Genomic DNA, 12,330 nt, shown 5'->3' on the forward strand with positions numbered 1-12,330 from the left:
AGTTCGGCTCGATAGACAATCGAGACGAATTTTCAAGGCGGTTAAACTGATTAAAGTTGGGGCAAACTCCAAGTAATCGAACTGATAGCAACCGGGCCGGCCGAGAATCAGAAATGCCACAGGGTCAACCTGTGTAGAATAGAAACAATCGTATGTAGAACTATTTTAATGAGAGCAATCACAACGCGAAAAGAAAGAGGATCAAAGGATAGGGAGAAGGATTGGGGAGGGGAAGGTTCAGCAAGAAAAGTTGAGAGGCTTCCAAAAGAGAGGCATACACAAGGAAAGCGTTAGGACTCTATCCACTCGCTCACTCCGTCTCTTGTAGCTCACCTTTCCTCGGCCTCAAGGAACACGGCAGGTGAAGGGAAGAGCTGTATTGACTATGAGGGGAGAGAGTAAAGGAAAGAGTGAGTCGAAAGAAACAATAGCAGCTCTCGGGTGGATCCGGGAAAGAAAGGAGTCGCAAGGGAGCGTGTGAAGTGAAAAGAGGCAAACCAGACAGAGAGACACAAGAAGCAGCGCAAAATCAAAAACACGGCTTGTATGCCAAACGAGTGATGATGGAGAATGAGAGTGGAAGGATGCGCACACCAATCAGTCGATCAGTGATAGAAGAGAAGCCATCGTCTTCAGGGCGTCTGGCTGGATCAGTCCAGTACAGGCATACGCACAGTGCGGGCCAATCTCCCTACCGAATAGCTGGTACCAGAACTAACTAGTAAAAAGTAATACCCGTTACCTTACCGAGAATGCCTAATAATAATCAACAAGACAGTGTCAAGTGGTTAGTTCTTCGTTAGGGTTCGAGACTCCGACACCTTGCCCCTGAATTGTCTCAAGATTTGGCCCACCACAGCCATTGATTGGCCCAGTGCCCGGCTCAGGAACGGCCCAAGAATGGCGCCGTCTGGAGCCGTTTAGACTCTAGACCTCTTTATGGGGCCACTGATATGCTGGCATCACAGTACTTCTTACCAAGGTAAATAAAGGTAATTTCTTTACGTAGTACCACTACCGTATGTCAAATAGCGTACTCCGTGCTCATCCAGACTTTTCCTTTTTTTTCCCTTTCGTATTTGTATGATCCATTTATGGATACTTTCCAATAACTTAGAATTTCACTTTCTTCCATAATTTATCATCTATCACTATGTATTTGCTGCACATCAATGGAGTTTTCATTCACAGACATTAAAACAGAAAAGGGGGAGAGAGAGAAAAGGAAGATTAGATGTAAGTAGATAGATAGGAGTGATGGAAGACTAGAAGAAAAAGACGGAAGAAAAAGATGGAAAAAAAAACTACAGAAACCACACACAAACACTGGGCTGAATTGCCCCACTAAGAACCCGCCACAGGAGATTTGCCAGGCTACGCCACAGTTACAGCTACTAGCCGATGTTAATAACTAACGTAACCGGTAAGCAACCCGGTAGACCCTGTATTCCATATAAAATAGTATATTTTTAAATATCAATATCTTAATAAATTTATACTCTATATTTTATAATTTGATACAGTATTAGTATTGATATATTTTATATATATATTAAGTATCTATAAAAATAAAGTCTAGAAATATAAATTATAGCTATATACTATAAAACATACAGTAATTTATATTATTCTAGTAATAAAAGAATATTAGAACTTATAAATTTAATAGATAATTATTATAGTAAATAATTGAATATAAATAAAATTATAAATAGATAAAGGATAAACTTGTTGAGATATTGGCATTTAAAAATATACTATTTTATATAGAATACAGGGTCTACCGGATTGCTTACCAGTTACATTAATAACTAACGTATCCGGTAAGCCGCTCGGCCTTGTAAGCCGCTCGGCCACCTCTGTATCCCATATAAAATAGCATATTTTCAAACACCAATATCTCAACAAACTTCTATTCTATCTATCAATAATTTTATTTATAGTCTATTATATACTATACTAGTAAGCTTCTATATTTTAGAGCTCTAAAAGTCTTTTATTACCAGGGTAATATATATTACTGTGTATTTTTTAGTATTTATTGAATATAGCTGTAATTTATATTTACAGAACTTCAGTTCTCTTGATATTTGAGATTTATATAAAGAATATCTATACTAATACTGTGTCAGATAAGTAAATAGATAGAATATAAATTCGTTGAGATATTGATATTTGAAAATATGCTATTTTATATAGGATACAGAGGTGGCCGAGCGGCTTACAAGGCCGAGCGGCTTACCGGATACGTTAGTTAACATAATCGGTAACTAAGCACTCTGCACATAGTTACAAGTACCCTGCGCAGCTCTATATTCTATATAAATAGGCTCCTTTTATCGCTTGAATATCTCAGTAATTACAAATTATAATAATAGAAAATTTAAAAAGAAGTATATAATAGTACTTAATCTTTAATATTTAAAGTAGAGAAGCTTAGATTAATAATATTTCTTTTAATATTCACAGTTACTGAGATATTCAAGTAGTAAAAAGGGCCTATTTGTATAGCATATGGAGCCGCTCAGGGTACTTACATACACAGGGTGCTTACCGATTACGTGGCTAACTATATTACTTTGTACTCTTGTCCTCTGTACTCCGTAAGTTCTTCGTTTTCTTTGTCTTTTCTCTCTGATATATAAAAGAGTACAAATATAGCAAGAGTCTGGAATGCTGCTGCTTCTCTTAATCCACACTCTACTACGGAGATGTGTTCCTAAAGTAATCAAACTACGCTAGTAATATTGGCCTCAGGCAGAAATAAGCCTTTACTATACAGTGAAATAACACGTGACCTAGAGCCAATAGACATCACTTTTTTTTGTCATGTAATTACTGACCAATTGAGTGTCTCTTCAAAAAGTAGGGGTCTTTTCCATTGGTTCCAGGTCATGTATTAGTTAACTGTATAGTAAAGGCATTACTTCCACCTGAGGCCAATATGACTAGCGTAGTTTGATTACTTTAGGAACACACCTCTGTACAGAGTATATGGATATGATCATCGTCATAGACGTAGTTCCAAGGTTTATTTACTCATCATTACCATTCCCTTCTCTTTCAGAAATAAATTAGAAGGGGATGCCGAATAGATTAAGTGGGGAAAAAAAGGGCTGGAGCCTGGAACACCAAGCAATCAATCTGCGTCGGTAGGCTAGCATGTGCCAGATTAGGCACTCCATATGGATGCGTGCTACGGAGTACTACTCTGTAAGTACTGGCTTGTACTGCAAACCCCACTAGGGGGTACTACTAGTAGTTATAGACAGCTCATGCTCCGTATTGAAATGTATATCGCGGAGCTCAATGCTAGCTTGCCAAGATATGTATGTACAAGAATACCAAGCCAGGTGAGGCTCTTTCCTGCCCTTATAGAATCCTAGAAGATAATTTCCAAATATTCTCACCTATAACCTAACATACTGGACATTGTTTTCCGTTGAGTTTTTTTCTGCTTTCTTTAACCGGTCCCTATTTCATTTCTTGTGCGTTACCCGCACCCTCCTCCAGCCCTGTGAATTTCACACAACATACGAGGCTATAAGAACACGGGCCAAAAAACTACGTAGTGTAGTGCTGAATCTTACTGTAAATGTTTGATGTAGTGTCGACCAAGTTCGCTACCAGTACTACAAAACTAGTGATGAAGGTGGTAGTAGCCGCAATCTATCATTGAATATAGGGATCATAGAAGATCCCACAAGAACAAATTTCCTAGGCACTAACTGTCACTTGCTCATTGATCTAGAGATAAGAGTCTGGTTTCAGGGTTCAACCCCACCTCTATTAGGTCCAAGTACTTGATGGACAGTCATCGCACATTAACCAAGTGAATTTGGTGTAATGCGGCTGTTCCATCCTCCCGCAAGGTATATATTTGATGGGGAGCACCTATGTAGGTATATTAAACTCCTTCCACAGTCAATTCATGGTGCTGGCCCAACGCCAACTCGCATTGTCCTACCATTGCAACAATGCCAGAAAGTGAGGGGGAAAAAACCATGTAGAAAAAAATTATAGCGTATACAGCTCACCCATTCAAGCAAGATCTATAGTACTGTTGCACACGTCGGGTTTTCGATTCAGAGACAGAAGAAACAGTCGTCGCCCACTCCGACGACCCTAGCAAGCTTCCTGCACGGGAATAGCTAAATGAAAGGTGGCACCAGCTTTCAAATGTTGCTGACGTCAGGTATCCACATCGCTTAATTTGGAACATGGGACATTGTCGTCGATAGGTAACCGAAAGGTTTCCGTCCCGACGGTGGCTGTCATGGCAGAGATACAGAGCAATGGCGGTAATTCAACAACTCCATACGCCTATTTGTATCCATAGAATAAGAAATACGCCAAACAAAGATAAAAATGGCGATGTTTCTGCTCGAGTGAGACACAAGGAGATCCACCTATTTGATTTCGTTCAGAAATATCAATCACGCTGGAATATATCCAGGGTGTAAGCTGGCGCTACAGGCGAGAAGATATCGCAATAAGAATAAGGCTACCCGAAATTCAAATGAGTAGGGCGGATAGGTTGTCATGGGCATTTATTTACGCCCTTGCTTCTCTTGCATTTCCCGCATCGCAGCTCTAGCACTCCGGCTGCCTCCCAGCTTGGGACCCCGGGGTGCCTCGGCTTTCGTGGTCTTGGGATTTTTCACTCGCGTCACCCGACGACGTGACTGAACGGCATCGAGGAAGTCTCTTCGGAACTGTTCGGCGACTCTGTCATCAGCAGCTTGGTCGTCTCCTGCTGCCGCTGCTTCATGTTCTGGTTCCTCATATACATCCACTACAAGAAATATTATTTTCTTTGTTAGAGCTGGAACATGGCTGAAAGTATTATGGGAAGGGTTGAAGTGCTTACGTTTGCTTTCGCGCAGAACTTCTTCTACGAGTCTGTCTCTTTCCACATCCTCACTGGTTCGTCGTTTCTGATGACGCCGTAGTCTCTCGTCCTTTCCCATAGGAGCTGCATTGAAGAGAGAGTCGTCATGCCTGAGATGCTCATCGTCATCGTCTCTTGCTAACTTTCTTGTCGCTGCCTCTGTCCGTGCGATATTCTGTAGCTTGGTCTCCTGGCCAAGATCGATCTCGTGGAGTTTACCTAAAGACGCTGGTTCACGTTGAGGGTCGGTTGTGGGCCGAGCAGCACCAGGTTCGTCTACAAAGGGACTATCTGGATCATCTTCCGGGACAGTGTGCCGGTGTCGCTTAGCCATTTCGGTCTCTATATAAGACATCCTTATCTTGTTAGTCTCCATTACAGACAACACGAGCCACAGAAGAGGATATGATGTAAGATCGTACATATGTTTGTCAACATCCACTGTCTGTCCAGTATGTGCTGTAAATCGGTCACACATAGCTTGGATCCTCTGCGCCTCGAGATCCTCTACTGATTCTGTGGATACGACAGCTTTCTTATCATTGTCTGCCGACTGTCGTGAGGTAGTAGAAAATCCAATGCCACCCTTGCGAAAGCGATGAAGACGTCGTAGACGAACAAGATCAGTAGGGTGCACGATATCATTGTCTGCTTGGGGCTGAGGGGTGGTGGGATTTGAGTCACAGTTATCCCTTCGATTTTCAATGCGATAATCGTCTGGTGTGCCCTCAGGACGACGTCGCAAGAACTTTCTTTTCTTTACCGGTCGGAAGAGATTCTCCGGGATTGAGGTAGTATCAGTGTCCATCATCGTTGTGATTTGGTGTATGGCATCTACCTAGAAGATTAGCAGTCAAGTGGATAGAAAAGAGAGTTTAAGTATAATATGGGTCTTCCGCTATGGAAATGTACGCATAAGAGAGGGAAATCTGAATCATTCGTAGCTGTGGGGATAAGACCTGGTAATGGCAGCAGTACGTAGTGTAGGTGAAGAAGCACACCCACCCAACCCAAGCCTTTTTAAGTTTGGTTCCCGCACGACAAAACACACCCACCCTCTATAAATCACCTCCATCACCACCCACGCTTTTGGCCTCACTGTTCACAGTGTTGCCTCGCTGGCCTTTGTCAGGACTATATTCCCTTCTCTAGCTGTAATCTCCGAACCGCTGGGTAATTTTGCTACCGCTCGAATTGCGGTGCTTCTCTTTTGATTCCGTCATGAACCCGTCCATTCCACCTTCGACTGCTGAATACGGTGGAGGTATGTCGTCTCTCGAAAATGCGTCGCGCAGTGGAAAGCTTTCCTATATGCAAATTACAACATAGACTACGTCTTTTAGAGCAGAGCAAGAACTGATGGCTCATTACGTACAGATGAGGTTTCGGCTATAGTACTTGATCCTGGGTTTTCGACAACGCGCGCCGGCTTTGCAGGCGAAGACACGCCAAAGTCCTTGATTCCAACATACTATGGAAAATACACTTCCGAGGGACAAGAAAGGCTGATTTTCAGTGATGACGTCTTTGTCACCCCACGACCTAGCTTGTCCGTGCATAACCCAATGGGCCGAGATGGAATTGTGGAGGATTGGGACATGGCAGAGAAGGTGTGGGAGTATTCTTTTACATCGCGACTTACGGGTCCTAGGCCGGGAAATCCATTCCAAAATGGGTTGAACGATATTGCCGATGGAGAGCTTCCCACAGAGATGGAGGGGTTGGAAACTGAGGAGAAGCCTCTCGCGGACAGTCCGCTCTTGATGTCAGAGTGTGGCTGGAACCCTACAAAAGCGCGTGAAAAGACCATCGAGATCGCTATGGAAAAATGGGGAACACCGGCTTTCTATTTGGCAAGAAACGGCGTTCTGGCGGCGTATGTACCCACCCTTCATTCTAAGCCGTCCGGCATACTCTGCTGACACTTTGGTCCTCCTTCAGCTTCGCAGCTGGGAAAGCCTCTGCCCTTGTTGTTGATGTCGGTGCTTCCAATATCTCCATAACACCGGTGCACGATGGAATGATTTTAAAACGTGGAGTTCAGCATTCCCCTCTAGGCGGCGACTACATCTCATCGCAAATCCGCGCTCTGTTTAAGACAAACACACCGCAACCTATTACTATCACCCCTCACTACCTCATTTCCTCAAAAACTGCTGTCGATGCAGGTCAACCCTCGCAGGCAAAGTACAAGGCTTTCCCACCCGAAAAGGTGCCGGACGGTTCGTACCGTACCCTGCTCGAAGAGCGAACCCTTTCCGAGTTCAAAGAGTGCGTTGTCCAGGTGTGGCCTGGACCCAACAAGCTCTCCGCGACGGGTCCGAACGGGGTCTCGAACGAGGAAGTCGCAAAAAGCAATCCTGGACGGCCATTCGAGTTCCCAGACGGTTACAACCAAGTATTCGGTCTTGATCGCTATAGAGTGGTGGAGTCCTTGTTTGATGCAAAAGCTGCGATCCCAGACCCGGAGTCGCCATTCCCCGCTCCAACACAGGCTCAGACCGTGCCTGAGTTGATCAAGAACGCACTCAACGGGGTTGACGTTGACATTCGCCCGCATTTATTAGCTAATGTCGTCGTAACGGGTGCATCCAGCTTACTCCATGGCTTCACCGACCGCCTCAACCAAGAACTTATGCAGACTTACCCGGGACCGCGGGTCAGGATCTCCGCGCCAGGAAACACGGCCGAGCGTAAATTCGGGTCTTGGATTGGCGGAAGTATTCTTGCTAGTTTAGGAACCTTCCATCAAATGTGGATTTCGAAGAAGGAGTACGAAGAACATGGCTCGACCATCGTCGAGAAGCGCTGCAAGTAATATTCTGCTTCTCCCATACTATCCTTCTATGCCCGCACAAGATCTGGTTCGCTAGTTAGACTTTTGTGGTTTGGTGATTCTATTTCTTTTCTCTTTGATTTTCATCATCTTTGTTCTTTCTAGGCGTTCTTGTACTACTTTGATGGTTTGAGAAAAGACTTTTCCCATAAGACTAGGACTGAAAAAGCAGCTGAACTTACCTCTTGTTATTTATCACATAGCTGTATGAGTATCGCCCAATAACGCAGTGTGCGGTTTGCGTCATTCTATGCTCTAACAGTCATTGGCTGCAAGACATCTGAAGCTGACTGCTCATTAACATTCAGTATATACTACATTTGCCAATGAAAGAAAGAAAGTATCTCAGCCCTTTCAGAAGGAACAACATGTTATAGATTGGTTTGACAGTGCAATTCCTTCAAGTCGTGCTCATTTCGGCTGAGGGTGTAGGCCTTCATCAAAAGTCTCCAAGTAGCATCCGGTGGTTGGCATGAGAGGCCAACTTCTGCAATGACAGGGATTCGCACTCATGCCGTTTACTTACGGAGATGGTACAGACGGTAGAGCCGTTATAGTCGACTGTGTGTCTGTCTTTGTTATATCGTTATCGTGATTATTGTTGACGCAACATCCTTCCTCCCCCGCCAGTGTCAAATGGACGGAAACAACGTGGATTCTAGGTGCAACATCACGTCTTGGGTTTAGTAAATATGTATTCTGTGACGGATATTCTTGTAACCAGGACATTGATCTCTCCAGGTCGCTCTCAAAAAGCCTTGTTTGAAGCTCTGCGGACGTATCAGGCGTTGCTGATGTCGCACGAAACTTGCTGCAAGGCTCATCCTTCCTTCTCTGCGGAGAATGACGGACGGCGCTCTCTTTCTGAATTGTGCCTTCCCAAGCGTCAATCACCCTATCTGACTTTAAATGATGCAAGAACTGGGTCAACATAGTTTGTCGTTTCGCTGATGCTTGGGCAGTAAAAGGCCGACTTGGGGGCGGCGCATGTGGTGGCCCTACTATATCTTGCTGCTCGTACTGCTGGCCTTTCTTCAGTCTCCAGAAGCCCTTCAACTGTTCCAAGGAAATGCTCCGAGACCTCAAGCCCCTACAAGGAGCTGTAGCGGGTCGTGATTGTTTTAATCCAGCATTTTCACCTTCAAACTTCTTCCTAGTAGATATAGCCCTTGAAAATCTCCCACTCAAGTTCCTTTGAATTCTCGGCACAGGCGTGGCTGGACTAGAGCCATCGGCAACATCATTCACACATTCCGCTCCTCCTGGAATAGCGGTATGCTCTCGAAGATTCGGGGCACTCTTTCGCGTGACCCTGCGGCGTTCGATCTGCTTAGATAGAGGTACCTCGGGCCGGGCGTTTATTACATCTGGTAAAAATGGATCACTGGGCAATGGCTTTTCTGAGCTCGAGAGGCTTGGGAACATGGTGGACGCATGCTTCTCGAATAATCGTTCTCTGATTGACCTGTCTCGAGGCGGTGCAGTCGCAATCCGTATCAAGGACACCTGTTCTTTGTCAGGAATCTAACTCGGCTATGAGAAGGGGAGGTGGAAGAATGGTCAGTCTTGTACTTACCGCCTCTTTTCTGCTCGCTACACCTACACGTCTCTGCAACTCGGTGATCGCCAGACAGAGCTGAGACAATGCGGATTGGAGTGCAAGCCCTTTACGGCGGAGTTTCGAGAAGGCTACATTCCAACCCTCCGTATTTGCTAGCATGGCTTTGTGAATGGCGAACAAGTTACTAGGCAGTGGTCCATGTTCTTCTGCAGACTGTTTTAAATATCGCCACAAAATCCCAATCGCTTGCTTTCCCTTCTGCATATCTTTCAGTGCGTCTTCAATAGCGGTAGTGAATCGTTCAATGGCATGTTCGATTTTTTGATTATAGTCAATCATGGTTAGGCGGAAGTTGCGGTCTTGTAACATCCCATCAAAAACCTCTGGGTTCTGAAGGGGAAGATTAAGGTATTGGATTCGTGTGCGCACATCAACCTGAATTAGAAGAAAGTCCTCTGTAGATCTTCCAAGAAATCCATCTAACTCATCTACATGACTTTGAAGGATCTTCAGAACTTCAAAGTCGGACTTAGCGAGCCTCTCAACTAGAAGGTGAATGCCGAAGGATATTTGAGCAACAAGCTTCCAAAACGGATGATACCTAATATCGGTCAGTTTGTACGTTGACCAGAAAACTTGTGCTTTATGAAAGCGTGTTGATTTCTTGCCTTTCTCCGAGCCTTTGGCGCCATTTCCGTCCGCACAGTCGTTGATATTCGATACTCTCTAGCAGGTCTCTACGCCAGGATTGTGCATCAAGCCCAACCAACCGTTCGCTTTCAGTGCCTTCGGTAGCTTCAACAATTGACTCCTCGAAAGGTCCTTGTAGTTGATGAATTGGATGGACCGGTACTCGACTAATGCCTTTGCTATAGTCTGACTTATATTTTGCCCGCATCTCTGCATCGGTGGCGGGAGTCCGCTGCTGTTGAGATTTGGAAATGAAAGCCATGAATGCTAGGTTAGGGCCCAGCAGAGACTCCGCGGGCACGATTATCTGCCAGGCTCTTTATTCTTTCTGGTCGTATTCTGGAGCGGGTGGGATCCGGGAAAGTTGTGTATTTCTATCTGCACATGATACCACAAGCAGCACACTGAGCCACTTCTCTATTGAGGGACAGGTCGTATTTTCCATGCCACATTCACACATTCAAGCTCCAGGACGCTTTGCAGTCGCAAAGGAGTGTTTTCATGACCAGAAAATCGGAAGTGGGGAAGAGAGGAGAGAGCAGACGCCAGAGATTGTATAAGAGCAACTCGGGTCGCTGAGTGTAATCAATTCAAAGAAGCGGTGTATATAGGTCCTGGTAATACACCTCACCAGCTAGGAGCTGGGTGCGAATCAACTTTTTCCGCGGGTTCCTCAGATGTATGTAATGCGAGGTGTGACAAAACACAGTGAGTTGGATATTGAACTAATTAACACTGATAATATATACTTCGCCCGTGTAATGAGTGGGAAATAACAAGTCAAACAGCACGGGACAAGGTAAAGATTGTGCTTTGAAATAGTGGCATTGGAGATCAAAGAATGAAAAGGAGAAAAGGAGAAAATTAAATTAGGTTATTCACAATGAATACGTGGGGATTTTAAATAAAGCCTGGAGAGGGTAATGTGCTGCCCGTGCCAGCCTGCCAGAGCTGTTCCCACATGTGGGTAACGAAGTGGATTTCAGGGGAAGGGCCCAATCAAATGCCATTGCTGTAAAAGATAAAAGGCGGAGCACGATCTTAACCCCATCATCACTGTATATGAATTATTCATAAACCCATAATATCTCTATATGTAAAATATCCCCACCTCAAGCTCAAGATGGTCTCTTTGAAAATCATAAAGCACAATATCCAATGGAATTAGTCATTGTCAGGACTTAACATAACCGGTAAGCAACCCGGTAATATAAGCAATCTGGTAGACACACGCGTTTTTTCGCGTCTCCTAGAATTGAAGCTATTCAAAATCCCCGAAAATCTGTATTTCTATAGAAAAGTTAAATAGTTAGATAATTAGAATACTTATTAATTTTATGCTCTATAATATTATAGCCAGAGTATCTATATCTATTAAAATAGTAGTTATAGACTCTACAAAAAGAATTTCTATTTTATATAAATTTCTAAAGGTTTTAAACTAAAATATCTATTTCTATAATAACCTATCTAATAGAGTATTTTTTCTAAGTATTTTTTCTTATATAGTATATAGTTCTCTATTTTCTATTTTATAATAGTGGCTTTATTTAAAGTTTATTTATAGTTTTTAAAAAAAAACTTGCTTTATTATAATTTTAATAATTAAATTAGAACTTTTTATATAAACTCTAAATAATTTTTTTAATATAGTTTTCTATTTTTATAATTATTTAAGATTATAGAATATTTTAGATATTAAATTAATAGATCTACTATTAAATTTATTATCTAGGGATATTTTTAACTAGATATTTAATTAAGATAACTGTTACAGACCCTTATCTAGCGCCAAAGCGGACACAACAGACAGAAAGCAATAGAATAATAAGAAGCTACAAAAGAAATACAATACAGTGACTAATAGTACAAATAGCGAAAAAATTAATAATAGTCTTATTATATAAGTATATACTCTATAATCTATCTCTAAAAAATTATACTGGGAGTATATAGTTTTATATACCAGGATTAAATATATTCTATTATCTATTAATAACAGAGTTATTATAGAAGTAGAAAAGTTAGAATATATATAAAGATATTTATTTGTATATTTAGATTAATTCTTTATAATTAATTATAATTATTACTACAGAGCTACTTTTACTAATAAATATTAGTATCAACTTATTTATACTCTCTAATAACTAAATATATATATTTAATTGATCTGGTCTTCTATTCTTAGACTTAGACTGGTGTTTGGCCAGGTTAGATTAGGTTAATAGGGTCAGTTATATCTAACTGCTAGATTATAATTAGATTAATAGAATTTCTATATCTAATTATAGTTAAGTTAAAAATTAAATAGTTAATCTAGATTAACTATACTTAATATCAAAACTATTA

At 42.3% G+C, this 12,330-nt stretch overlaps 3 protein-coding genes across 3 annotated transcripts; 1 reads left to right on the plus strand and 2 right to left on the minus strand.

The window, feature by feature from the left end:
• Window positions 1-4,550: 4,550 nt before the first annotated feature.
• On the minus strand, window positions 4,551-5,702 carry ABOM_005358 (telomere length and silencing 1 family protein; the record flags this gene model as incomplete). Its single annotated transcript, XM_022532487.1, has 1 exon — window positions 4,551-5,702. The coding sequence occupies one exon, from the start codon at window positions 5,700-5,702 to the stop codon at window positions 4,551-4,553; it is 1,152 nt and encodes a 383-aa protein (XP_022390017.1).
• A 410-nt stretch (window positions 5,703-6,112) lies between these two features.
• Window positions 6,113-7,709, plus strand: ABOM_005359 (actin family protein; the record flags this gene model as incomplete). The annotated part of the gene is made up of 3 exons (XM_022532488.1): window positions 6,113-6,155; window positions 6,269-6,767; window positions 6,833-7,709. 3 exons carry the CDS (start codon window positions 6,113-6,115, stop codon window positions 7,707-7,709), a joined length of 1,419 nt encoding a protein of 472 aa, XP_022390018.1.
• A 540-nt stretch (window positions 7,710-8,249) lies between these two features.
• ABOM_005360 (uncharacterized protein) lies at window positions 8,250-10,240 on the minus strand (the record flags this gene model as incomplete). The annotated part of the gene is made up of 3 exons (XM_022532489.1): window positions 8,250-9,233; window positions 9,304-9,889; window positions 9,993-10,240. The coding sequence occupies 3 exons, from the start codon at window positions 10,238-10,240 to the stop codon at window positions 8,250-8,252; spliced, it is 1,818 nt and encodes a 605-aa protein (XP_022389967.1).
• Window positions 10,241-12,330: the final 2,090 nt, after the last annotated feature.

This window comes from Aspergillus bombycis (genome assembly GCF_001792695.1).
Source record: "Aspergillus bombycis strain NRRL26010 chromosome Unknown contig00033, whole genome shotgun sequence".
Taxonomy (NCBI): Eukaryota; Fungi; Ascomycota; class Eurotiomycetes; order Eurotiales; family Aspergillaceae; genus Aspergillus; species Aspergillus bombycis.